The sequence below is a fragment of the Grus americana genome, chromosome 4 (genome assembly GCF_028858705.1).
Source record: "Grus americana isolate bGruAme1 chromosome 4, bGruAme1.mat, whole genome shotgun sequence".
NCBI lineage: Eukaryota > Metazoa > Chordata > Aves > Gruiformes > Gruidae > Grus > Grus americana.
This window is the reverse complement of record NC_072855.1, coordinates 46931835-46958748: the sequence shown is the minus strand read 5'-3', so window position 1 is coordinate 46958748 and position 26914 is coordinate 46931835. Positions and strand designations below refer to the sequence as shown.

Sequence of the window (26914 nt, the reverse complement as noted above, 5' to 3'; positions counted from 1 at the left end):
GCACGAGATGTACACAATTATTTTTAGTTCTTTTACTTAATCTGTGTACATTTTTTGAAAGTGTGCATATTACTTGAGATCTCCCACAAGCCTCTCTCAGTCTGCCATAGAAATATGTTCTCCTTCCCTTCCCCTCCTCTTTCCTTTTCCATATGTTTCACTTTTTAAACTTAAAAGTATCTTGATATCTTGATACAAAGGGCTGCAAGTTAAAAACCTACTTTAACAATTCCTAAATTTATTAAATATTGCCTTTTTCTCAGTGGCAGACATCTCACTGATTTAACTCTTATACGAGCCTTGGTGCCCAAAGAAGCAACTGGCGGAAACCTTGCGGTAAAAAGCACAAAAAAGCGTGTGCCATAGGACAAAGCAAGTATGCCAGCCATTCCTGGTTTGACTGATTGAAAAAAAAACCCACCCCAACCTGGAGAGCCAACAACACATGAACTTAATGACCTTTGTGCCGCGATAGTTTCTGTAATTATTGAATAGCGGGGATGGGCTGAGGGCTAAGGAGGAGAATTTGGGGGTTGGCCTCGGCAGTGAGATAAGGTTATATATAGGGCAGCTGCGGCAGATTTGGGAGCACTAGCAGAGTATATTCCCTGGCGCGCAGCTCAGCAAGTTTGGATCCTGGAATCATGAGCGGGTGCCCCTTCGCGGGGAACAACTACCTGTGAGTCCCTTGTGCCTGTGTTTTGCTTCATAACGTCGGTTCAAACGATGTAACGTTAACGTAAAATATGAAAGCTCAGAGAGGAATTAATGATTATCAACAAATAGACAGCTAAAGGAAAAGAGATTGTACAAGGACTTGTCGGAGCCCTGGTCTGATGATCTAGGTGTAACGCTATCAGCTCTTACTGTGACAAGATGTATTCCGGGCGTACTGTTTTTCTCAAAAGCCTGCTTTAGAGGTTCATCTTCTCCAAACAAAGCATTGTGTGACTTGTAGATGCATCTGTTACTAAACAGGCAGGTATTTTCATAGTTCTTTAATTAAATAGTTTATATATTTACTTAATTTTCTTCTTAGATTTAACAAGCTATCTTTGGAAGATGAAAAAGATGACAAATCACAAGAAGGGATAAATAAAGCCAGCAAAGGTGGACTGGTCTATGGAGACTACCTACAAGTAAGTTTAAGGATTTCATGTTTACTGCCCTGGTCACCCTTAAGACTTGAGCCAGGACCTGTGACTGACGCTTCTGCCAGTCATGGGCCCGTCACTAAGGCAGGACCCAAGTGCCCTTCGTCTACCTGAGCTCTCCACGTGTACTCGCGGGCACAGGTGCCCGTCTCAGCTGGGAGTGCAGGTGGGCTGTGGGATGGCTTCTCAAACTGCAGGGAAGCTGGATATTTTGGGAGGGGGGGAGGGGGGGGTTGGTAGGGAATTATTTATATTGGTAAAGGTCACCTGTAAAGCGATGCACCACAAAAGGCTTTCTTTGGTCTGACAGTCACCACTCGGCAATTTCTCCATGTCAGCAGGCCATGTGCAACTTCCCCGAATTATTGCATGAAAGCCCAGAATATTTGGCTGAAAAAATATATTGCAGAAATCTAGGGGGTAGGATGATGACTAGGACACACGCACACGAAAACCCCAAACCAAAATAACATAACAATCCAGACTTTGTTTGATGACAACATGAACTGAAGTGAGCAGAATTACTCTGTGCTTGTGAACAGAAGATTGATTTGTTGACATACTACGTGGAATCTTGCAAAGATTCCTTTTAATACAACTATGATTAGATTGTAAATTTGGCCCAGTAAAAAAATCAGTAATGCCAGAACTGAAATAACTAGTACAGCCTCAAATCAGAGCTCTTGTACAGATGTTATTGCATGATGACACACAATTTTAGTATAGGAACTCTGTTTTCACAGAACATGACTCTATAGATGTAAGATCTGGAAAGATCTGCTGTATATTTTGTTTTCTATTTTTTTATCATTAAAAATACCCTTAAATGATTTTCCAAACTTTATTACTTGAGATATCTAAACGTTCTCTTTTAGGCAAGATTTTTTTAAAAGTTGAAAAGTAAAAATGACACCTGAGACAATTTAGTCTACCTTCTCATACAACCTGGAATATAAGGCCTATATATATGTATTTAAAAAAATATTTACATCCTTAAATATTAACTCTACACAGTAGGACTGCCATTGCTAATAGCGGGATTGAGAGCTTTACAGAACAGTCTTATCTTTATTTTCAAGCTGAACAAAATACTGAATGCTCAAGAACTTCAGAGTGAGAAGAAAGGAAACAAAATCCACGATGAGCATCTCTTCATTGTGACGCATCAAGGTGAGTGCTCGGGAGGAGTTCAGTGGTGGTTGACCAGCGTTTTTGCCACACAGAGTTACTCAATGCTGAAACACGCAATACACAATTTGTTTTCATTTTAGACACAATCACTACAATTGGTCTGTCTTTTGTCTGCATTTATATTTCCCTATATAATGTGTAAGGCTGTATGTAATAAACTCTATGCTTGTGAAGCCGTAAGAATAACTTTTGGATTTGGTAAACCAAGATTTGGATGGTTCCATTTCTAGAGAAATTAAGGGGGTGAAATTAATTCCCTGAGTAATAGGCTGCTTTGCAGCTGATTGCAGGCAAAATTTGTGTGTTGGTTTGTGCCTTCTCTGAAACTTCAATCCAGTTTTAACCATCTAGAGGCTGTCTATAAGCCAGCACGCTAGTTAGGCGCTCCTTAACTGCTACTATCCACGTGTTTTGCAGGCACTGGACTGATGAGATTTTCCTGTTATTGACAGGAAACATGTAGATGACATAAAGGTTGTAGAGCAGCTCTGGGGTTAGCTTTTATTGGAGTATCAGAGCTAGATTTTCTCTTTCCCCTTTTTGTAATGAACATTCTGCACATCAAATATCTGATGCGTAAAGCATGCTTTAAAAAAAATCTGTCAACATTCTCAACGTTAGATTATCTCATGTCACGGTTTAGGTAAAGGACAGCATACTGTAACAGGTAATTCGTTTGTGTATCAGCATCTTTTTATACACCAGAAGTGTAAACATAGGCTACTCATTTCAAAACAAAATGTAAGAGTTTTACTTCTTCAATGCTATAAAGAAAAATCCAAAGTAATGTTGAAGTTAATGCTAACAATGCCTTTCTTGTTGTAGCCTATGAACTTTGGTTTAAGCAGATTTTGTGGGAAATGGACTCTGTGCGGGTGATCTTTCAAAATGGCCACGTAAGTTAAGAGCAAATACTAATTTTGGGAAAATGCAGCCCTCTCTTTCTCTTGCTTCCTGCCTATATCCAGTCTGATATATTTGGGTTTACTAAAGCAATGTGCTCTTTTTTTAAAAACAGCATAAAAAACCCCAAGCCAATGAAATTTGGCCGAGTGGCTCTTATATCCTGATACTACAGATATTTGATCTGCAAAATCTTATTTCCTCCTGAAGTCTGTCTTTTGTGTAGATCACTCTCCAAGACCAACCTCATTGGCCAAAATGTTCTCATACTCTCCTACTAGTACTGGATAACTGCAGAAGCTTAACTTGGGAATATTCTACTGCAGAAAAACCATGCTCAGAGGCAAAACTGAAAACTAGCAGGCTAGCATGTATTTTTATGTTGAAAAGTCACTTCTGTCTTTGTTCAATTTTTTGAAGTCTACGTGCTATATCCTTCCATCCAATATCTGCTGTACAAAAGGAAAACTTTTTGGTAGTTGTGTATTATTATATTATTATATTATATCATTATATATATTATAATAAGCAATAATCAAAAGCACAGTGTACAATTGTATAATTTCTGAAAATTACAAATATAATGGGAATATTTTGAACATCTCTAAATGTTTGCCCAAAGCTAAACACACCTTGTAACAACAGGTAACAAAGGAAAACTCCTGACCTGATACTACATCCACAAAAAAAGGCTGACTGCATGTAATTTGAGAAATACCTTGAATAACATTATGAGTATGTGTATATGAAGAAAATTTGAAACTAGATCAGACTGAAAGAAGGAACTCTTTTATCATAATGTCCAATGAAAATGTTCTTTGTTGTCCTCCATGTTCATAATTTTGTTGGCTTTTTAGTTGAACATTGTATCAAATTATAATTGATCAAAATCAGTTCTTAAATAGAATAATTTTTCATTATTTATTTTTGTGAAAAATGAAACTTTGCTTATCATCAGAATTTGAAATGTCAATGTTAAGGTTAAGTAGACAGCAAGATGATGAAGGAAATGCTTATCATCTTTCATTTTTGTAATTTGATATTTCCTGGTTGCACGCCCTGGTCTTAGAGAGAAATTTGATCCTGTTGGAGCTAATAGGAATTTTAGCAGAATCCTCTGCAGGCCAAGTGTTCAACATAGCCGGAAGGGAGCTTCTGTATTTGCCATTTAATATTTCCTACTTCCCACCAGATGCAGTGTTCTCTGTTTTCCTCTGTTTTCTCTGATGAACATCTTTTTAGATGTGATCTCCCCACGTACGTCTCAGAATATTCTGCTTCTCAGCTTTTAAGTACTTTCCGTACCTGCCTTATGACTTGTTCCTTCACAATGTGGTGCTTCGAGACATGGTTTAGTGGTGGACTTGGCAGCGCTAGGTTAGCGGTTGGACTTAATGATGTTAAAGGTCTTTTCCAACCAAAATAATTCTATGATACTATAATAGTAGAAATTATTATAGAAGTGATTAGAATAGAAAGCATAATATAATTACCATATTAGATCACATATCATTAAAATAGCATTGTAATCGTTGGAAATTATCATGATATCAATTATTTTGTTCTAGAATTTAATTTCATGTGGTAACTTCTATTTTAGTCAAAAATGTGGAAAAGAAAAAAAAACCTATATATTTGGTCTAGTTGTATAATCAGAGAAAACCAGATTTCAACCTTTGAAAATTATAGTTTCAGTTTTCAGTTAAAAACATGGCTCTCTACTCAGTATGAGATTCTGCTGGTATAGATTTCATGTGGAAAGCACTTGGGAACTATAGTGATGTACAAGAGTGAAAAGACGTGAAATAAATAGGTAGAATATAAAGGGAACACCATTCTGTCTGGTTATGATCTTTATTTTTTCTACAGGTAAGAGATGAGAGGAACATGCTGAAGGTTATTACTCGAATGAACAGAATTTCAATGATTCTGAAATTACTTGTGGAACAGTTCTCAGTTTTGGAAACTATGACTGCATTGGATTTCTTTGATTTCAGGTAAATACTTAGTATTCCTCCACAGTAATCCACGAGCTGGTAAATCCCATCCTTTGAACTGACTGTGAATCTTGCACGTGCCCTGGCACTCGTAGTGCACGCATCGTTCAGCAAGGGGAGGGCATACCTTAGAGAAGCAACCATGACACTGGAGTGCAAGGGCCAATTAAGAAGTTGAGCTTGAGTGTGAGTCCAGCATGCTCTGCAAAGAAGCGCAAGTTAGTTGTTGATATTTATGTGCGGTGCTGCTGAATGGTTTCAGAGTAAAAAAACAACAGAAACAACAGAAATAGCTCACGCTCCTGTTAACAATTTACTTGAAACTTACCGCTGCGCAGCTGCAGCTGTATTCTATGGCAAATCGTAGAAGTGCTTGGGTGAGAGAAAGGCACTCTCTGTAGATTATCAAATAGATATTTCAGCTGTCTTGGTTTGCAAAGTGTTTCCTTGCTTCAAGTTTTCAGTGGGTCTGCAGTGCTGGAGGCTCCAAGTGGCTGAAGAAAGCATTGCCGTCTCTTCTTCTTTCTCCCCGATAACTTCTGCTCTCCAGTAGCTGCCCAGTGTTTTGCTGGGCCAGTGGTTGGTAGCTCTTCTGCCCAGGCTTTCTGTGGCGTCCCTTGGCTTGCCTCACTTCTCCCATGGCAAGTCTATCTATTCCCTCACTTCTCCCATGGCAAGTCTATCTATCCCCTCACTTCAGCTGGGTCCTTCCACTACGGTACCGTGCATGACAGCTTCACCCGCTGTCTGCCTTCCTGCTCGTCTCCTGCTTCTGTCCTTGACCCGTCTGACTCGTTACCTCAGCGCAGTCCAGCCTCCTGCTCACTTCTGCGTTGTTTTAGTACCCTTTCCTTTCTGTCTTTTAATGTTCCCCAACGAAAAAGCACATGAAACTACAATTTTCCTTCTCTTGGAAGTTCGAAACGTCTGTATCATCTAACATTACACTACAGCAGGGGAAATCCATGGGCTGATCATCTGTTTTGATGGATCCTTGCTTCTGCTTTCAACAACATACTGTCACTGGATAAGCAAGCAAGATCAAATCAATGATCTGTTTTTGCCAAATCTTGTATTTGCAATTCAAAGTGCACTACACTTATCTAGCAATGTGGGATTTCAGATTGATTTATTAATATTTTTTTTCTGCATGGGCACATGATTTAACTCTGAAAGGATCCTATTAATGAAACCCTCAAACAAAACCCACTAAATGTTTTTCTGAACATTATTCTATTGTCTGCATAGCAATTATTCTGTACAGCAACCCTATTTAAAATGCATTCATTGGCACTTTAACGAGGTGGATATTTTTGTAATAGCTGTTTGGGGTGAAGCCGCTTGTTCTGTCTGGAAAGGAAATGATGCTCACTGACGTTTCCTCCTGTGCATCACACATGCAAAGCTGCCACTTTAAAACACAGTAAAAACATAAGTGTGCGTATATATATCTGTGTGTACAATACAGAGCTAGAAAATTTGAATATGTTATACATGCATTGTAGTTTCATTAAAATAGCTTGGGTTTTTTTATTTTCTTAATTGCAATCATATAAAAAACACTCAGATATCTATTTGATATTCTTCAAATGTGAAATGTGTATTTTTTATTTGGTGGAGAACCAGAGAACCCCATCATTGTAAAATAATATCCCGTATTTTTGTGTCGTCTTTTCTTCTGTTCCCAAAGATACTACCTAAGCCCAGCCTCAGGTTTCCAGAGCCTGCAGTTTCGCTTGCTAGAGAACAAAATTGGTGTTCCCCAAAGCCTGAGAGTCCCCTATAACAGAAGGCATTATCGTGATAACTTCAAGGGACAGGACTACGAGCTACTGCTTAAATCAGAGCAAGAACCAACGCTGCTGCAACTTGTGGAGGTGATAACGTCTGTCTTAGACCTTGCCTCGTTTCCCCCCGTCTCCCAAGAATGTCCTTCACTGGTGTCAGTGACAAATTCTTCTTCCTTGAGAGAAGCAAGCATGTCGGCAATTTCCCAGTCAGTTGTGTTTTGGATTCTTACCAAATTTTGTATGAAAAAGAGTTAGTCATTAGAAAACCAACTGATTTTTTGACAGCATTTCCTTTTGTCCAAAAAAGTCTGTTAAACTAATAAATTGCATTGTGGAAGTATGAGCTAGGACTATAAATGCACTGTTTCATTCGCATTGTTTTTCATGACCATAAACCCTTTTAAGAAGAAAACTTTAAAAATATTTCCACTGTTAGTGATATCTACTAGAAGTTAAAAAAAAAGAAAAAATGACAACCCAAAATGGAAAGGAGAAAAGATGTTTAACAAATGTTTCATTATCACTTACCTTGATTTAATGACTTTGGGTTATGAATGACTCTAACTCCCTTGTCATTTTCATACACAAAATTAATGTAATTTTCTAAAGAATAATGTAGTATGAACCTCAGTAAAAGCATCGACTCTTATTAGCCCTATCCATTTGTCTAATGACACCTGATACAGAATATAGAAGAAATTTCTCTAACTTTTCTTCATTCGCTAAGACTTCATGGTCTTGTGTCTTTCAGATGAGAAGGAGCTAAATTAAGTGATCTCTCAAGGGACTTTGACCATAAAGATTCCTATTTTTTCCCCTCCTAATTTCATTCCCATTATTAAAAGGAAATCAAAGGGAAAGCTTTGCTAACTGCCAAGAAAATTTGTCTTGTATCATCACATATTGTGGTGTAAGTTAATGACAGACTGTTTGATCAGTATTCAGCCTACCTGACATGATAAAAACTGGTTGTATAGATGGTTCTATATCTTTCTTCTGAGATTTATCTTTACAATTATCCTGTATATGTAGAACAAGATTGTTTTCCTGTATCTACAAGGGAGCTGGTTTTAAAGATACTCTTAGAATGAGACAGCTTTTGTCTTCCAACACTGGTCACTTGACCTGGAACCTGTGGGTGTGTTTGCATGGCGCCATTACGCAGGTATAAATCTTTTATGCGGACATGCTTATGCCAGCAATAAGCACCTCTATGGGATATTAAACAAGAACAACTGTAGCGGTATAATTTATGTTGCTATAACTTGTAATTCTAGGGTAATGCACTTGCATTGTTAATGTTCTAACACATGATGATGATGATTATTATTAAAGGCATGGCTGGAAAGAACTCCGGGACTCGACGCAGAAGGATTTGATTTCTGGGGACAATTTGAAGTGAATGTTTTAAAAGGTCTAGAAGAGGACTTTGCCTTTGTGCAGGTATATAGTGTACTCTTGATCTAGCTATAAGCGAAGACAGCTGGCAAAACGACATCCTGACATAAATTTGACTTTTGGCCCGCTCACAGTGTCTGACTCACTTAATCTTCAGTAGCCTCTGTCTGTAAGAAGCAGAAAAAAATTGGAATTTTTTCAGGAAATCTGAATAAGTTTGTAATTTGACATCTAAGATGGTTTAAAGCATGTGATACACGGATGACTTTGATTGCAAAAGGAAAAGGATAGTATCAATGGAAGGGCTGAAATTGATTTTACTGAAAGTACCACCTCATCTTCAGTTACTACTTGCATCTAGACTTCAGAGTAAACACAAAGATTGGGCTCCTGAGCTGTGAGTATGGAGCATCAGTATAAACAGCCCATTTCTATTTAACAGTAAGTGGCAATTTGCTGCTATGTCATCATTTGAATTACACTGGCAAATAAGCACAAGAAAATCCCCAAATATTGTAAGACCTGTAGCTTTAAGTACATTTTAATGGGAAAAGCACCATAATGTAAGAATTAATCAATTTCCTGACAAGGTCTGTTTACAACTTTCTAACTTATCTAAACTTTTATTTAAAATTTTATTACCCATAGCTATGTAAGGATGACTTCTTTTTGCCTTGAAAAAAAAAAAATCAGACTTTAAACAAATGAAGATTAAATCTTTTTAAGGCCTCTAGACCAAAAGAAAAGTGATAGGCTGCCAGTTTGTTCGAACATTCATTCATCTGAATTGCGTTAACAGCTATTTAACTGTACATTTTGTGGTAATTGTGTTTTTGAAAGGACAGTGACTCATCTATCTTGTTTGAAAATACAGTTCTTACATTTTAAGATGTAAACTTGCAGAGTATTTATGATGAAAACAGAAGTTACATCATGGGTCATTCAAGCACTTAATCCTCCCTATTGAATTCTAAAACCTGTTTTTGTTTTAAATATCAAAGGCCAAACCAGAATCAGAAGAAAAAGATGACTTATTATCTGAATTCCAAAAACAGAAAGATGTGTTACTTTCGCTATTTGATGAAAAGCGCCATGAACACCTGCTTAGTAAAGGTAGATTGTGTTAATATATATCAATATGCACTTTTTATTTTATGTATATGATACCTACAATCACAAAATAGCATTAAATTTGCAGAAGAATCAGTAACAAACTAAGGACTCTTGTATTTTGCAGGAGAAAGACGACTGTCTTATAAAGCACTGAAGGGTGCCTTAATGATCTATTTCTATAGGTATGTTAGAAGATATATCTTTAACGCTTACTGGCAGCAGGAGAGGTGAAGGTTAAGGACAGCCGCACAGATTTATTTAGGTTGGAACGGGCCTTGGAAAGTAATGTAGTCCAACCCTCCATGAAAACCCAGATTAGTTAGATCCAACTTGAAGGTCAGATGAGGCTGCTCAGGGCTGTGTCCAGCTGGGTTGTGAATATCTTCAAGGATGGAGGTTACTCAGCCTCTCCGGGCAGCTGGTTTGTGTCTGACCAGACGCTGCTCCTCAGGTTGAAACTAGCAAATGCCTTGTTCAAACTGTGCTGCACAGTGTCCTAGAAAGATTTAGAGTATTTTTCCAAGTGTGAGTGAAAAGGCACAGATCGGGACTTACATGGCAGAAGCATTTGTTAGAATATCTACTGATATTTCAATACTAGTTTAGGAAAAACAGACATTAAGTGACTGTTATGTATTGGTGAAGCGATACTTTGAAAAATACAGCATATCGTAAGAGGTCTCACTGTCTTTTTCATTTTCCAAGGGAGGAGCCTCGCTTTCAGGTTCCCTTTCAGCTTCTGACCTCCCTTATGGATATCGATGTGCTCATGACCAAATGGAGATGTAAGTTGCACTTTCTGACGGTAACACTCCCTCTTTTAGATGCAAGTACGCTGTTCTGTTTTACCCTTTGTTAGACAAATCATACCCAGAGTTTTAGAATTGAGCTTGAGTCCTTTAGGAATGACTTCTTGTTGTTTGTACTTCAGTCAAGCGGAAAGATGAACAGCTGCTTCTGTGATCATTAGATACATAGGTGTAGCTACCACTTCTATGACGTGCTTTAAGTTAGCTGAACAATTTTATTTAAGGGTCAGGTATGTATTTTCCAATGTCTGCCAAAACGTCATCACAACAACTCTTCACATGCAAACGTTGCTTCTGCTCCTTCCCTGTCTAGACATCCATAAATGGATCCATTAATTCTGTATTAACAGAGCGTAATAATGTATAATAATTAGTGCGTCATTCTGTATTAACAATAATTTTATATTAGCTGACTGAGGCGTGGCGTAATTAATTCCTGCATTGCTGAAGCCCTAGTAGTTCTGTGTCTCTGTAAAGATCTCTTTATGGTCTTTAATATTTCAGCAACACACCTTGATGTGACCCTTTGGTTATATCTTAACACTGAACGTGTGCCGTGTCCTTCTTTTGTATGACTTAGATAACCACGTTTGCATGGTGCACAGGATGATTGGCAGCAAGGCTGGCACTGGAGGCTCATCAGGCTACCAGTATTTGCGCTCCACGGTGAGGTAAGAATAACGCGTTTCCCCCATTACCTGCAATAATGCAGTTCGTAGAGACTCCAATGCCAGGAGACAGATTTCAGGTGGCTCATTGGAGGCCAGAGGGCTGTTGTTTCTCTTTTGGGACTCTAGCATTTCCTCCTGGTTGTTGTACGCTTACTCCTCAGGTTGACATTTATAAATTCCAAGCTTTTGGGGGCAAAAAAGAACTCCTTCTGATCACTCATGCAAAGTGCCATTTATAATTCTCAGTCAAGGGATCTAGGTGCTACTGTAATAGCAATAATTAATATTAATCCTGCATTGTTCAGTTTGTCTGCAAGGCAGCTGAAGTTAATGAGGTGATACAGGCTGGGAGTCAGTCCAGTGAGTACTGTGCAACTGATGACAGTTTCTTTATTCCTTAGCATGACCTCTAATTGTACAACCTAAGGTACTTCAATTTAGAACTGAATATATTCTTAAAGCTGATCATAGTTAATACTCTCAGGCTGTGCAAGGCAACAATCAGAAACATGTTTCCTTCTGCTGGATGAAGCAGAAGAGGAACTTAAAAGGGATGACTGAGGCCTGACCACAGAACTCTCTGAATTGCTAGAACTCTTTTTTACACAAAATTTGAGCATTTGGCTAGTTAGACAATTCAAACTTTTTAGTTGCAACTATGTCCTGACAGTCCTCAGCAGTGTTATGTCAAAAACCACAAAGACATTTAAAACACCTTGTTCTAAGAAGACCTTCTTTGAGGTTTGTTTTCAAAGAGAAACCGTACGTAGCTGGTGACTGTGGGCAACGATTCCCATCACAACCATCATCACAGAGGGTGCAACAGAAAGCAGAATGTTAAATTGAATTTGAAGATGAAAGGTTCACTTTTTCAGTAAGCCTTCTCACTGTTCCTTAATTTCAGGTAAACAGTCTTCCTACATAAATTCTACTTCCTACCTATCACAAGAGTGCAGGTCTGGAGATTATAGCCCACATACCCTGCATTTTCAGAAGATGTGACTGTAGCAGCCATAGTTCCTTTTTAAGTCTAATCTGCTATGGCCTAGAAACAGTTAGGATTGGAATTTTACTCTAGAATATTCAGGAGGAGGGTTAGTGCAGAAGCCTTAATAAATAAATAAAAGAGATGGAGCAATTACTGAGGCTGTTGGAATTATGGCCTTCTATGCCACTATCGCAGTATTAATCATCCCAGTTGTCTCTTCCAGTGACAGATACAAGGTGTTTGTGGATTTGTTCAACCTTTCCACGTTTCTAGTGCCAAGACACTGGATACCAAAGATGAACCCAACTATTCATAAATTCCTTTACACGGCAGAATACTGCGACAGCTCCTATTTTAGCAGTGACGACTCTGACTAGCCTGCCTTTCTGGACTGGTTGCTGTAAAGAACTTCAGGACTTTCACCTCAAGTGGTGCTATCCCTCAAATACAACAGCTATTCTCATGCAGTGGGGGTGTGTAAATAGGTATTTATGTATGACAGCTCTGTGAATAGTATGATCAGTTTATGGAAGAAACTTAATTGTTTGTAGAAAAAATAATCTGTATCAAGTTAGCCTCTAGTAAGACTGATACCCCGATTCAACTCAATGACCAATTTAACTCTTAGTTGGCTTCTTAAAACCTACATGAAGATAGAGCAAATTATACAGAATTATCATGATCATGTCTTATTTGTACATATTTTTGTATTTGTTTGTTTGCCTAATGGCTGTTAGTAATTTACTTCTTCCAGTTGAGGATGTAATTAGTCTCATCGCCTTCAGAAGAATATTAATTTCTGAGCTCTAGTGGAATTTCAAAAGGAATTTTGGGTTAAGAGTTTCAAAAGCTAGATTTAAAATAAGTAAGTCCTCAATCTACAGACACGCAAGTGCCTTGAACATTTACATACATCAAGAACCATGTTGCTATCTATGTGTTACATGTGAATGTAAATCCCTTCCATAGAAATACTGTTAAGAATAGCAGATATAAGTACTTACTTTGCCCTTCAAATAAAGCAGTATTAAAGCTCATCTTTTGTTAAGTCTTCTTCTAAAGCAAGCATAAAGTTCAAACAAAAGTATGACAGGCATTTAAAGTGTTTTTTATTCAAAGTATCACTGAAATAAGGATAAAATTGATATATAATAAAAGTGAGGCAAAATTGGCTGTAGAATATTCATAAAGCTGTGCTGTCTTCTCCTTAGATGGACTCCCATCTTTTTAAACACTCTCCTTGGTAATAGACTGTAGGCCTTAATTTCTGGTGAGTTGCTCTGTATCTCAGGACTTTAGTACTTATGGCTGGTAGTACCACCTCAAAAACACTGGTGGAACACCTGTGTTTGATACTATTGTCACAACACTACTCTTAGCAATGCCAGTTGGGCACTCTGGCTGTTGTTTTCTAGTTATGGAAGTGTGCTATCTGCTGTTTGTGAACTGCTAAGGGAAGGCTGGACTACAGAAGACTGTAAGACTACAGAAGACTTTCCCTTTTGTTAATCTCAAGTTTTCAGCCAGTAAATTCAGTAAGGAGTGGAACCTGAAGTAGCGGAACATCGCACTTGGTCTTCCTTTCATTTAAAATATTAACGCTTAGAAGTAGAAAGACTAAAATGACAATACTTGCAACAGACATTTATGAACACTCATTGCATTTGTCATAAAAAGGTTACAATATGCTGATCTATTAACATGGTTCAGTAAGTTGGATGCAAAAATTACAAAATTACTTCAATACTTTTCATAGTAGTGCTTCATAAAAGATACAGGTAAAGCATTCCAGATGAAAGGTTCAGAGCATTTCAGAATTACATGTTGTTTGGTTGTGAATTCCAGTTACATTTGCCTGTAAGTGCAGTTTTACAGGTCAGCAGGGCTGGAATCACTTTTTGATTCCCAGCAAGTCCCACCTATCATTTCAGTTAATATAGGGAAATTTAACATCCACTCTATTTGGGGTACTCTGTAATTGCTGACTTTCTAAAGGTCGCAAATAAATACTCAAACAAACCTCACCCTCACAATTTTTTCTATAATAAGTACCTTTTTTAATTTCTGTTTTGCAACTGGCTTCACTGTTAGACGTGAAGTAGAGAAGAGAGAAGGCATGGAACTGACACAGCTCTCAAAGCACGGAAATGTTGATTTGCAAACACATACATCCTGCCAGGACACAGGATGTTAAACCACTAGAACTGCCTCTGTTTGTCTAAATACAGTTACTTCTTAATTTTCTATCCATCTAACAAATTAATCCAGAAGACTCTGATATTCCAGGCACTTTCCAAAACACACTCCCTGCTCTGAAAATCTCTGAAGTCATATTTACCCAATAACAGTCTGAAGACTGAAAGTGAAGGACTGCAGCACTTCAGAGACCATGGGTGCTCAGGGAACAACTTTAACTCTCCATTTCCCTCTTCTAGTATTCTAGCTGTAGAGGAAAGGTAAGATTTCATAAAAAGGAGGAAGACAAAATGTACATGTCTGTCAGAGGTACTAGAAAAGCCAAGACATCTATCAAAGCATAACAGAGAGTATTTTCTTCCAACTGCCCTTCCTCCCCACCCCATAAAAGCAGACCTAATCATGGTTCTTCATGATTCAAAGTCTTTTGATTATATTCTGTCATACTATTCATTATTTGATCCAGATTCCTTATCATTTGTCATCACTTCTTTCCTTGTAAGACTGTTTTATGGAGTAGTATTCAACACCTGGATACAGTTCCCACTCACAGTTTCAGTCCGTCTTTGTAACTTCTTTTTGTGTACTCTGCAGTCAATTCCGAGTCTTCTTATTCCATGAGAGATTTAATATGCAACACACATTCCAAACAGTGGAATTTTTAAAAACTCCAGCCAACCCATTCCTGTACTGCTGAAAAGCAGGAATTGCCCTTACAGTTGTTTCTTATTTTTGAAAATGCTCCTTTGAAGAAAATCTTCACATACAGTGTGTGCCAAACTGTTATCCAAATGATAATCGTGGTCTTTGGCCAGGAAGTGTCAAACAAATACTAATGAAACTGTATCTGCTATACCTGCAAATGAAACAAATTTTTTTTAATAAATACTGGAATTGAAGACTTGCCAGAAATAAGTTCCCAGAATTCATATTCCTATAACGCCCTCTCTCTTCCATGCCATGACGGTGAACCGCTGGGGTGAGGAGAGGGGGCAGGGAATCAGCTGCAAGCTTTTTATTTCTTCACTGCCTGACACTATTTTAGCTGTGCTCTAGACTCCTCTCTCCTCTGCTTTCATGTTCAAAACTTTAGATCCTTTCTCAGGATTCAGAATTAGTCCAATCTGGGTGCTGAAAAGCAATTTAAACCTTGCTATCCTCTCCCTTTTAATCATATGCATTAGCAATGGATAGACAATATGAAGCTATGCAGCTTTGAAAGCTCACCAAGAGACTGGAGATCACAAATTCCCTTACAAGACACATTTTCGAACACTCATATACACACACACAAACACAGAACAAACTAGGCTTTTACTCCTGCTCAGTTCAAGTCTGTTTGCACTGTTGTACTCCTTCCAGCACTGAAAGCGAAGTCTGACTACAGCCTGTGAAGGTATCAAAGGGCGATGGCTCTTATAACCTCAAAAGTGTTATGAGAGCACCTCTAAATCAGAAGACAACATCTTTGAGGGAAACAGAACAACTACTAGCCTTTGCTGGATTGTTCTGGTGTGGCACACTGCAAAAAATGTAAAAGATCCTGGTTTTTGAAAGAACATATTTCAAAAATAACACAGCTGTTCTTCCTAACCACCTCTGTAATAGACTTGCTTTAATTCTCACTATTTCTAAACAACTCTTTCCAAATAGGTTTTTTTATACAACAACAATATGAACAAGTTTTAGCAACACAGAAAATCTATGATTGGATACGTTGTCCTGATCTTCACGGAGTGCAGCCAAACTGAGTATTATCTATTTTTATTTGCACATGATTTACATCATCTAACACCTTTTACAATGGCTGTGAGAGCTACTGTGAAACATCCATGGAAGGGAAAGCCAACAGAAGACCTACAGTGTTAATCTAACAGACAAAAATTCAATCGACACACACCTACTATCTAGTAGTCCAATCCCAGCAATGTGGCTCAGCAATCTTTGCCGGTAAACAGGAGCTTCACCTGCCTTATCCAGCAACTGGGTACTTAACACCACAAAACTCCCCTCAAACACCCAAGAAAAATCTCATGCAGGTAACAGGGCAGGAGATGGAACTAGCACTAAAAGTATATACCTCTATCCTACCAGAAAAGCCACAAGCAGGGTACAGAATCCCCAAGCATGGGCAGATCCACTTTCCATATTTGTTTGTTAAACTGAGCCCAGAGATAATTGCATCCACCAGACAAGGCCAGCAGCTGTTTTACCTACACTGAGTATAGCGATGGCACTAACCTAGAACTGTGACACATGGCTGTATACTTTACAGTGCCATTACCTGTTCATGGTAAGGTACAATAGCATTTTATTTGTTACGCCTTATATAGCTTTACCTTTGTATGGTGTTTTTCAATCATTCAGCTATATGGCTTGGCTGAACTAGCAACTGCACTAGCAACTGCTTTATTTATTTTCCCACCTGGACTCATCTAACCTCTTTTAAAACACAGCAATGATTTTTATTTCGTCTCTGAGGATCCCATTATACTGCTTTACTTACATGGAGAAACACATCCCAGCATGTGGCCTTTACTACTTTAATTATTTTTTGTCAAACTTACCACAGACATTGCCGCCTATCTTAACACGAACATAGCCGTCTATTCCCCATGTAGGCCCCCAAGAGTTCTGTATAATCCAGTACGGGATATTACCTGGAAGAGACATTTTCAGGAACAAGAGATAATATGTGGGAAGCATAAAAAACTTCTAACGCTCTACAGAGTTAATTACCGTGTTAGTATCTCATAGTTTATGATGCTTGGATGATACAGTACAGTGAAACCTACTGCTGTTCACCTAGAGGATAGAGTTGATAGTCCAGTGCTGAACAGACTGGATATATCCTCTGCTAGCGTAAAGACATACATAGCTGTGTTCGTGTCTTTACAAGGACATGAAGTCCCACAGAACTGAAGGAGCACAGACAAGAGGAGAATTTCTCCTGGGGTCAGACTGTTTTTCCAGAACTGATGTGACACCAAACCAAACAGCTCTCAACAGAACACCCAGTTCTGGATTTTAATCACCTATCCGCCCCACAGGAGGCAAGTTGCAAGAGAAAAAAACACAAAACCTACTGGGCTGATATTCAGTTGATGGAAACGTACCTGTTCTGTCAAAACCAGTGATGAGAACAGCATGATTTGCTCTTCCACTGGAGCAGTGATACTGTATGATGCCACCAAGATAATCCTGCCAGCTAACTGCATCTACTGTTACTGCCAAAGGGCCCCAGTTAACAAGCATCCTCATCATTTCTTCTTCCTGACCGCTGTGAAAGACGTGAGTGATAATGCCGAGTGACTTAAGTTAGCACACTAAAGCCGTTTGAGTGGTGGTAATCTACTTGTTAAGTACAATTTAAAAATCAAATAATTCAATCATTTCCTGTAAGTTCTACATACCCCATAACATACATCAATAAATATGTATTTCATGTACTGCAACACAGTAATACAGATACAGGGCACACAGACTATGGGAAAGGTACAGATCCAAAGACATGATGCCATTAAAAAGAAGCAGGTTTTGGGGTCAAGTCAGTGGGCAATGGTGAGCACTACGTACCTTTTATACATCACCTTTTTCAATTATAAAACAACTTTGGACAAAACATTAGTCTATATTATTATTTGCCATTATTTTTTCAAACATACAGAAGTACCTCTTGTATCATACACAGTAACACACTAAAATATGTATCTCAAACATATAAAACCACAGGGCATTACCACTATCAGACACTATCGTTAGCATCCTCACAGGGTTTTATTTGTCTGATATACTGGAACAGGAAATTTTCATTACTGCATGGTGTGTGGAATAACTAAATTTGGCAAAGACAGACTGGCAAAGCTATAATTGATTTTAGTTACTTGTATCTGGCAGTAATTCAATTTCTAGTCAAAATTATATTTCTTGTCAGTTCAGTATCCAGCTGTACTGTACTGATAAAAACTAGAAACAAACTTTCTTGGCACCGAAACCTAAAAAGCGACCAGTTGTCTTTACAAAATTTAGATGATGACATTGTTTGTCAAGTCATGGGCTGGAGGAGGATGCGGGTGGGTATGTAAACGGATGAAGTAACTGACTACTTCCTAAATTTTTCAACAAATTCCAACTACTATTGGTAGGATTTACTGTTTCTGATACTTAAGCAGTGTAATGTTCACTTATTAAAACTTGTAACTGACTCAATGTTCCAGTTCAAATATAGCCAATTTAAAAGACCTAATTTCAAGACACAGACTTAAGCTTTCTAATTTGAACAAGCTTAGTGCTGACTGGATTCACTGTGGCAAGCCTTAACTCTCAAAAATGTTATGTATTAATTCTTAGCCAGTACGTACCTACAGAACTGATGCAATCGACCTCGTAACCTTTGGCTGGTCAATGCACTATTGGCTGTAGCTTACTCCACAGTTACTGAACACAGAAGGAAAAGTACAGCAAATAAAAAGAATCAATAGTAGCTACCTGAAGTCATACGCAGCAAATCCTGTTATTGATACTCCAAAATCTGAGCGTCCAAAATAATGGCATAGTCCTGTCTGAGCTTTAAAAGTGTATTCTGAATCTCTCACGAGTTTTACTTTTGTCTGCAAGAAGATAAATGAATGAGAATTTAATGCCTTTGACTTTAACACTACGCAGGTCAAAATACACTGAAAATGACCACAGAACTCACTCAAAATTCAGTGTGTTCTTGCTGAGATTAGAAATAAGAATGTCATACTGGGAAATAAGGTATTTACTATCTCTAGTTTTCTTGTTCATGGAGAAAGCTTCAGAAGGGATTCAGAAGTCTTTAAATAATGAACGAAATTTAAAAGGTATCTCTGGTTTAAATTAGCCTCGTAAGCAACCTCATCAATGTCAAGACACAGAGACTATGCATTCATTTAATGAATGACCATTCATTCTCTTCAAGTGACATCCACACAAAAAATTATCCTCTCCTTGGCACAGTTCAAGAACCACAAATATCCCAAGAACAGTTACATAAAATATTAAGTCCAATTCTGCTATTAGCATCAAATCCTCACTCTAGTATATAATGTATTATAATGGCTGCCACAGATGAAAGTCCAGCTGCAAAGCTACTGCATCAACTTTTTACACTTTACTGGTCTTCTGCTGTACAGTATGTTTATGACAGTGTCTCCTCCAGTCTAATTCATTTGTAGTCCCTCTGTTGCCAAGCAAGAGGGAATTTTGCTTCAGAGGAATCCAGATGATTATCCTCTGTCTCTCTTAAAATGCAAACTTAAACAAGTTATCTATACTGTTATTAGCCAGGTTTATATGAATCTTCTTAAAAAGGACCATCAGGATTTTTTTTAAAACTTAAAAAAACTAAGGACTTCTTTTTATACTCTTATAACTCAAAGTGTAATCCTAGAGAGTACTTTTTATTCTGAAGATATTAAAATGTTTCTGCTTACATATATCATTAACACACATTTTGCATTTTTCATGGCTATGTCTGCATTTTCAATGTTTTGCGTTGCAAGTAAAACAAAGGTAAACGCACTTAATTCTATTCTGAGGTTCTCCAGACTTGTGCATGATTTTAGAGTGTTCACAACAGAAACCATAGAAATTTGAAAGCAGAAAATCTCAACATCTCTCCTTTTCCCCAGATGCTGGTGCCTAAACTGGACACTCAAATCCACAAAATGACAAGTGGATAAACTGGTGGATACCAGTGGATACACTGGTACTGTATGTCTGCAGTTCCAATTGAATTCAGTGGAAATACTGTAGGAACGTTATTTTCAACCCCTGTGAGTTGATTTGTTACATTCACAAGAACATATATAGACCATAAATTCCAACCAAGTTTAAATTCTCATTGAACAAACTCTCTGTTGATTCCAGACTAACTAAATACGCATACACATATACACACACACACGTATATGCATACATACGTACATATACACACATACATTAAAAAAAATCAGATGAACTGTACGCTCCACCTTCCCCATCACTTTTTCCCAGTAAAAAAGAATGTTCATATGAAAGCTAAGGAAGGGTTCAAGATTTATGAAAAGTTTCAAACCTGGTTCAGCCAGCTCAAAGCACTAACAGTGGATCCCCCGCTGCAGCCATAATTATTGTATGAACAGTCAATAACCTGCTGTACACTGAGTTCTTCCAGGTTATTTCCTTTAATTGCATAGGCAGACTCTACACTACCCACAACGCTGAAAGCCCAGCAGCCTCCACACTGGTACAAAGAGAAGGGAAACGGGAGAAAGAAAAAGTCAGCTTTGTTTTTGAAGCCTAATATAAAAAAAAAAAAAAAAGAGACAAAAGGGTGTTCTAATGCTCTTCATTTACTACATCATCCTTGAACTTCATTTTTAAGGCAGTAATAAATAAATTTAATCAGCCATTTAAAATATTGAACTGTTTTGTTCACCTGTAGCGCTCCCTGAAAGCTAGAAATGCATTACGGGTGTCTGATTTTAAGGATTCCTTCCTGATTAATTTTTGCCCTTTAGGATAGGTCTGAGGGTGCTTTTTACTGAGACATCTACTTTCTTAAAGAAGGATTTGGGCTCAGGATGAAATTATTTTTTAACCACATTAGTTAGTAAGTTTTTGAAAAGGATGCACTTAAGGAGACAGTCTACAACACTCTACAGTCTGAAGCATTTTATAGAAATATATTAGATTACAATTTAAGAAACAGTAAACTGAAATTAAACAGAGTAGAAAAATTCTTAGACAGTAACAGAATCTGTACTGCAGTTCTAGGCTCTTTAAGCTGTGGCATTTAAAATAGGAAGCAGAATTTATTCCTAGGCAAGGTCCAGGTTACACTATGTAAAGCACAGAAAGGAAAGACATTGGGGATTTAACAGCTTGTTTGTTTCTTACTGGTGACCATAACCACTTTGGGATAAACTGTAATCATGTGGGATCTGGTTATCCTCCTACCACAAATGCATCCCCTGAGGTGTTCAATGGTAAAGATACAGGTGTTGACCAGCCAAGGGCATTCAATCATGAGAGAAAACAACAGCAGAGGATCTATACCCATCCAGGTGAAATGAGGCGGTGAAGTTAGGTACTGAACTTACCTCAGTCTCTTCAGAAAAATACAAAATACACATAGTGCAAAATATTTGCAGATTTGGTTAACTAGATCAAAAAAAAGTATTACGCACAGCTTGTAATTGCACAATTTCTAAATGCACAACTTTTGCATCTCATGCTTTTAAGTCTAATCCCGCTTTGCATAAAACGCTATGTGACTTTGTATATGTTCAACCAGCCATACTTGTGCAAGGAGTTTGGAGGCAGTGCTGATCCCTTCCAAAACCTTCACTGTGCTCTAGGACCTACCTGCTGGAACTGCCTCTGAGCAGTGCTTGAGAACCAGGAAAGGAAAACACCAGGACTTACTGTTTGCTGATTTCTCACTTCTGCAATGACTTCCTTGTCCCTCCAGTCAAACTTCTTGGGCAAAGGCTTTTCCTTTCCGCTTGGCACTTTTATGTATCTGGGAAGTTTGTGAGGTATGCTTCTTAAGTAAATAGCTAAACACAGAATACAAACATCTATAAATCTATTAACTTAAAAAAAAACCCCACAAACAATTGTTTTACTAGAAGCCATAGAGATAACTTTGATCTGCAGTTACAATCATGAGATTACATCTCATTCTCAAATCCATAGAAAATTCATGTATTTTAAAATAACAATTATACTCCAGAACAAATGTAAATATTCCCACAGTTCTGGAAAGAACAGAAATATTCCATGTAGGGAATGTGGGTACAAAGCATGAAGATTTACTAAAGCCGATCAACAACCACTCCATAAAACAAGTTTTGTTTGAAAATTTTCACATTTTACTCACTGGAAAAAATATTACTTTATTTTAGTCAGGTAAAAGGGGAAAATAAGAAGAGAATAATGTAAAGATTCTGAAACATACGCAAATTGCTAGTTTTTCACTAAAAAAGCCTTGCTTAATTATTTAAAATTAAAAAAGGTGTGAAATCCCACGATGAATAGAGCACATAAAAGCAGACTTGAACACCAAGAAGGGAAGATTAGGATAGGTATCAGACAAATTTTCTTAATAGAAAAAATTAAGGATGTCATATTGCTCCTGAAAGTCATAGCTAGCATTGTACAGCCTTGCCCCCCCGAGCATTGTTTGGATAGTAGTCAATTTTGCCTTGGGATAGGGAATAGGAACTGAAGAAGGCTTTAAGGCCCAGTGAGAACAGAGGAAAGAAGGGTCTGTATACTAAATCAAATTCAGGCTCTGGGCAATTCAACCTTGCAAGACTAGAGAAACATGAAGAGGATTGTTGTATCCTTCAGAAGTACTTACAGTTTGGTACCAGACATTGTAAACTAGCTGACTCTCAGCACTGGAAGAATCTGTAAACATGAAAGATACAAGGTTCTGGGAAATAATAAAGAAAATAACAGAAAAGGCATTAGCAGCAGCCAGCATATATACCTTTGAACTCTTCAGGAAACAGGTGAGAAAACTGATTTATTCCATAGAAAGCAGTCATATTATCTTTTGATGATGAATTTAGTAATCTAATTCTTTTAGCACTTTCCTGAAGGAAAAAAAAAATATGTGGACATTATTAAGTTAGCAGTAGAGACAAAACCATAAGAGCAAGAAAAATAAAAGGTTAGCAACAGTAAACATGAACTTAGATAACAAGACAGCTGTTCACCTCAGATTCATCATGGATTCCTATCAAACCTATCAAATATGAAAGCCATTAGACTAATTTCAACTCCAAGAAAGATACCCAAAAAACATGTTAAGTGCATTGAGGGTAAAAGATTGGTATGAGACAGACAAAACAGGCAAGCTGAGAACAAATTGGGTCAAACTCATCTCATGCCCTTCTTTGACAGCACAACAAACCTTGTGGTTCAGAGATACATAACAATGTCTTCAGATAAGAGAGAACCCTGTCTTGCTTTATGTCCTTATAAAGCAAAAGAACGGTATAATAGCCTAAAGATAATAAAAAGCCCTAAAGTTTAAATTATCAGGAATCCTAAATCTCTGAAAAACATGGTTTTGACCTACAAAAGCAAGACAATCTGACACTCCTCTCCCCAAGTTCTTCTGCTGACAAAGTTCAACATGAAATAACAAAAAATTAATGCCACCTTCTGTGTTTATGATAACTTCATCACACCTTCTCAGCAGACGACGTCCGCTGGTGCACGCTGGGTTGTCACGCAAGGGAGGAACCCACAGCAGCATCACCTGCGGTCCCACCAACGCCACGGGGGCCAGCAGCAGGCCGGGCTGCTACCGCGCTCCCTCGGCCCCGGTAACCACCCCGCCGCCCCGTTAGACTGACACCCGCCCGGCTCCCCCAGGCACCTCTCGTCAGGCACGATGCGGAAAGGGGGACACCACAGCCGGCAGGGTGGTGCCGCCCTGCCTGACTTTCCCGGTTGCCCCGTTTCCCCGGGAAAGTGCTTTGACAGGAATCTCTGTACAGCCGGAGACGTGAGGCACGGGACGGGTGAAACCCGCTTCCCGCCGCGCCGGGAGGCCAGGACGGGGCCCGAGGCTCCTCGGTCCGGGGCTGACACCTGGCGTCAGAAACGGGGAAGGGGAGAAAAGCAGCGATACCCCAGCCCCCGTAACTTAAGGGGAAACCGAGCAGGCTGAGGAAAACTAAACAGCAAAAGATGCCGGAGCGGGCTTCGGTACTCCGGGCTGAAGAGCTCTGCCGTGCCACCTTCCTCCACCTCTCACCCTCCAGTTACCCAGTTAGCAGCGGCAGAGCGGCACCTCGCCACCCCTCCTCCCTCGGCGGAGCCCGCAGCCAGCACGGCGGCAGCAGGGCCCGCTGTGTAGCGCGAATCGCGAGTGTAAGTGCGGGCAGGGACACCTACCCGAAGGGCCGCCGCCGCCGCTTCTTTCTCCCGGCCACCTCCGTCCCACGGAGGGCGGCCCGGACGATCGCCGCCGCCGCCCTCCTCCCCAAGCCGGGTGCCTGCAGGCGCCAAGAGGGCGGCGCTGCCTGCCCGCAGCAGGCAGCAGAGAAGCGCCAACGCCAGCACCCCCATCGACGGGCAGGGGCGAGCGACGGGTCGCGCCACGCCGCGCTGGGCAGCGGGGCCCGCTCCCTGCCGGGTCCCCGGCCGCCGCCCCGCCCCGGGCCGCCATGTCATGGCGGGTGGGGTCTCGGGAGCGCCCCCCACCCACCCCGCGGAGCTTGCGGCCGGGCTGTTTTCGTGGGGCAGAGTGGGCTGACAGCACCGTTCTTCCCAGCCTCTGCCCGCAGGCAGTCCTCCGCCCCCTCCTACAGCGGGCCTGGGGGCAGGCCGGCGCGAGGGGCCGGCACCCCGCCGGGCGGGGCGGGGCGGGCCGAGGCAGAGCATGAAATGGTGGCCGCCCGGCAGTAGTGTCTCTTGCACCGCACCTCGCGGTGCTCCTGCGAGTGGCCCGGCTCGGGGGTGCGGCTGCCTTCGGGTGTCCTGCCGCCGCTTTTGCTGTGTTTCGGGGTTCCCGGCAGCGCCTGGAAAAAGCCCGTGTTTCACGCGGTGTTTTTCCGTGTGGGAGATGCACGGTGAGGCGCGCAGGGCTGAAGAGATGCTGAGCATTCAGTTAACTACTAGGTTAAACTGAGGAAAGTTAGTTGGTACCTGGAAACTGGGTTGCCAGTAGGAAAGAGAAGGTGTAGTTGCTTCTTTGGGGCAGCAGAAATGCAGTTTATAGGTTAAATTATCCCCACTGGTGGGGAGAGAAAAACTACTCTGTGCTGCATAGCCACGGTCCTCAGGCTCTGGTGTGTGGTGCAATTAGGTTATGCTGGAAGAAAATATTTGAGAGAAACCTCTGTGTGCTTATGGTGGCTCATTGGTTTCCTTAGAGACTGGTCATGAGCTGGTGCTTGAGCGAGCATGTTAGCATTTGGCATTTCTAACTTCATTAGGCTGGTATAAGTTAACACAGTCTGTTTTGTTAATTCCCACCCCAGGTATTTTTACACAGTATTTGTAATTAGCATATTTGTATGTTTTAACCTACTCCTATCTTGTTCCCACAAGGTGAAAGCACAGGTGCCCTGTCCTGGCGCATTTAATGTCCTGTCCAGCATTTTATCCAAAAATACAAGTTTGAAAGAGAAATTATACCGTATGAAATGCAAGAGGTCCATGTATTTTTAATTTCTAGGTGAATAGGTATGTACAGCCTTGGCAAGTAAAAGCCAAAGGATTAAACTAATGGCTGTGGAGGGTGGGTCAGGGCTGTGGCTCAGTCAGCTGTGCCTCTCTCTATCCTGTCAGCCCTGTTCAAACACCTGGGCTTGCTGACTTCTGAGAACTGGCTTTTTTGTAGCATTCCTCTCTGGGATGGTAATCCCTCTTTGAGAGGGGGCCAGGTAGCTTCAGCAGCAGTTTGAGTGCTTGACTAATGTCTGGCATCTCACCACTGGTGAGTGGAGAAGGATTTAACTAACTTTAATCAGCAGCGCTACAGAGTTCTCTGGGTTACATAAGCGTTTAAGCCTCTCCCCTCCCTTCACATAAAAAGGCCTTTTGCTATTTTCAGTGACTAGAATGGTGAAAGTATTTTGATGTTGGCAGTCCTTATGCTGCATCTGCTAGCTTTTTAAAAAATGAGCAACTAAATGGCAATGGCAAAAAGCTTTTCTAGAGTGAGACTATGATACCAGAGTTATTAGCTGTCAGGGGAAGAGAGAACAAACCCCAGTACTTTATTCATGAGATGACAACAGTTCCCTCCTGTCTACCCCATTGATAAAGGAGCACTTGTATTTATTTGCAGAATGTTTATCATGCAGGCAGCTTTTCTTAATCATGGAAAGAAAAATTCATCATTCTGCTTTATAGCCAAGAGTTCTACATATTTCTGTAGTGAAGAGAGAAGTTAACGTACTGTCATTACTGAGAAGTTGAGGCAGTTTAAAGGCACTCATATGGTGTTAGTTCTAATGGTAAGACAATTGCTGCAGTTCAGGAAAAGCCTGTCAGTATAAATAAAAGTTTATGATGTGATCCCACCAAATAGCTCATGTCCAGGGTTGAACAACCCTGTGGGGATCATGATCCAGCTCTGCCTTTGCCTTCCCCCTCCTGTGGAATGGCTGTTGGGGGATCAGCTAAACTGTCACCAATTTTGGCACAGAAGGGCTATTTGTGGCTTATAACCAGAGTATGAAAGAGCTTGTTAACAGAGCAGATTTTATTGGTTATTCTGATGTATTTTATCATTGTAAACCCAGGATTGGCATAATAGATGTTATTGCAAACTTGTATGGACATAATTAGGTCTGGGATCAGTGTAGGGACTGGATAGGATGAAGACAGTAACATGAGAAGTGAACAGTGAAGGCTTTTTAAGGACAGTCTGAACCTCAGCAGCCAAATTCTGAGTGCAAAATCTGTCAAACTGTGACTCCAGGTGTCTGCTAATGGTGTCTGTGGCAGGGTGAGACCCTCAGGAGGAGTGCAGGGCAGTGGCTGGTGGGAGTGTCAAAGGAAAGCTTGGTATGGGAACCGTAGCTTTGGATGTACTGGTTGCGACAGTAATGGAAGCCTTAATGCAACAGTGACATGATTTTATGTATAGTATAATGGAACAGGAAAGAAGTTTCTTTGCCAGTCAGTATAAGCAGCAGAAAGGTGCTGAAATTAGCTTTAATGAAAAG

At 39.9% G+C, this 26914-nt stretch overlaps 2 protein-coding genes across 2 annotated transcripts; one reads left to right on the top strand and one right to left on the bottom strand.

Moving 5' to 3' along the window:
* The first annotated feature begins 582 nt into the window (after positions 1-582).
* TDO2 (tryptophan 2,3-dioxygenase) lies at positions 583-13051 on the top strand. The gene is made up of 12 exons (XM_054823589.1): positions 583-679; positions 1040-1139; positions 2234-2324; positions 3171-3241; positions 5118-5245; positions 6936-7122; positions 8371-8478; positions 9435-9546; positions 9671-9728; positions 10252-10331; positions 10936-11026; positions 12238-13051. Exons 1-12 carry the CDS (start codon positions 645-647, stop codon positions 12389-12391), a joined length of 1215 nt encoding a protein of 404 aa, XP_054679564.1. The 5' UTR covers positions 583-644; the 3' UTR covers positions 12392-13051.
* A 55-nt stretch (positions 13052-13106) lies between these two features.
* On the bottom strand, positions 13107-24584 carry CTSO (cathepsin O). Its single transcript, XM_054823590.1, has 8 exons — positions 24132-24584; positions 22714-22819; positions 21642-21775; positions 20290-20457; positions 18699-18820; positions 17327-17490; positions 16778-16870; positions 13107-15066 (listed from the first exon to the last, which is right to left on the bottom strand). The coding sequence occupies exons 1-8, from the start codon at positions 24408-24410 to the stop codon at positions 15032-15034; spliced, it is 1101 nt and encodes a 366-aa protein (XP_054679565.1). The 5' UTR covers positions 24411-24584; the 3' UTR covers positions 13107-15031.
* Positions 24585-26914: the final 2330 nt, after the last annotated feature.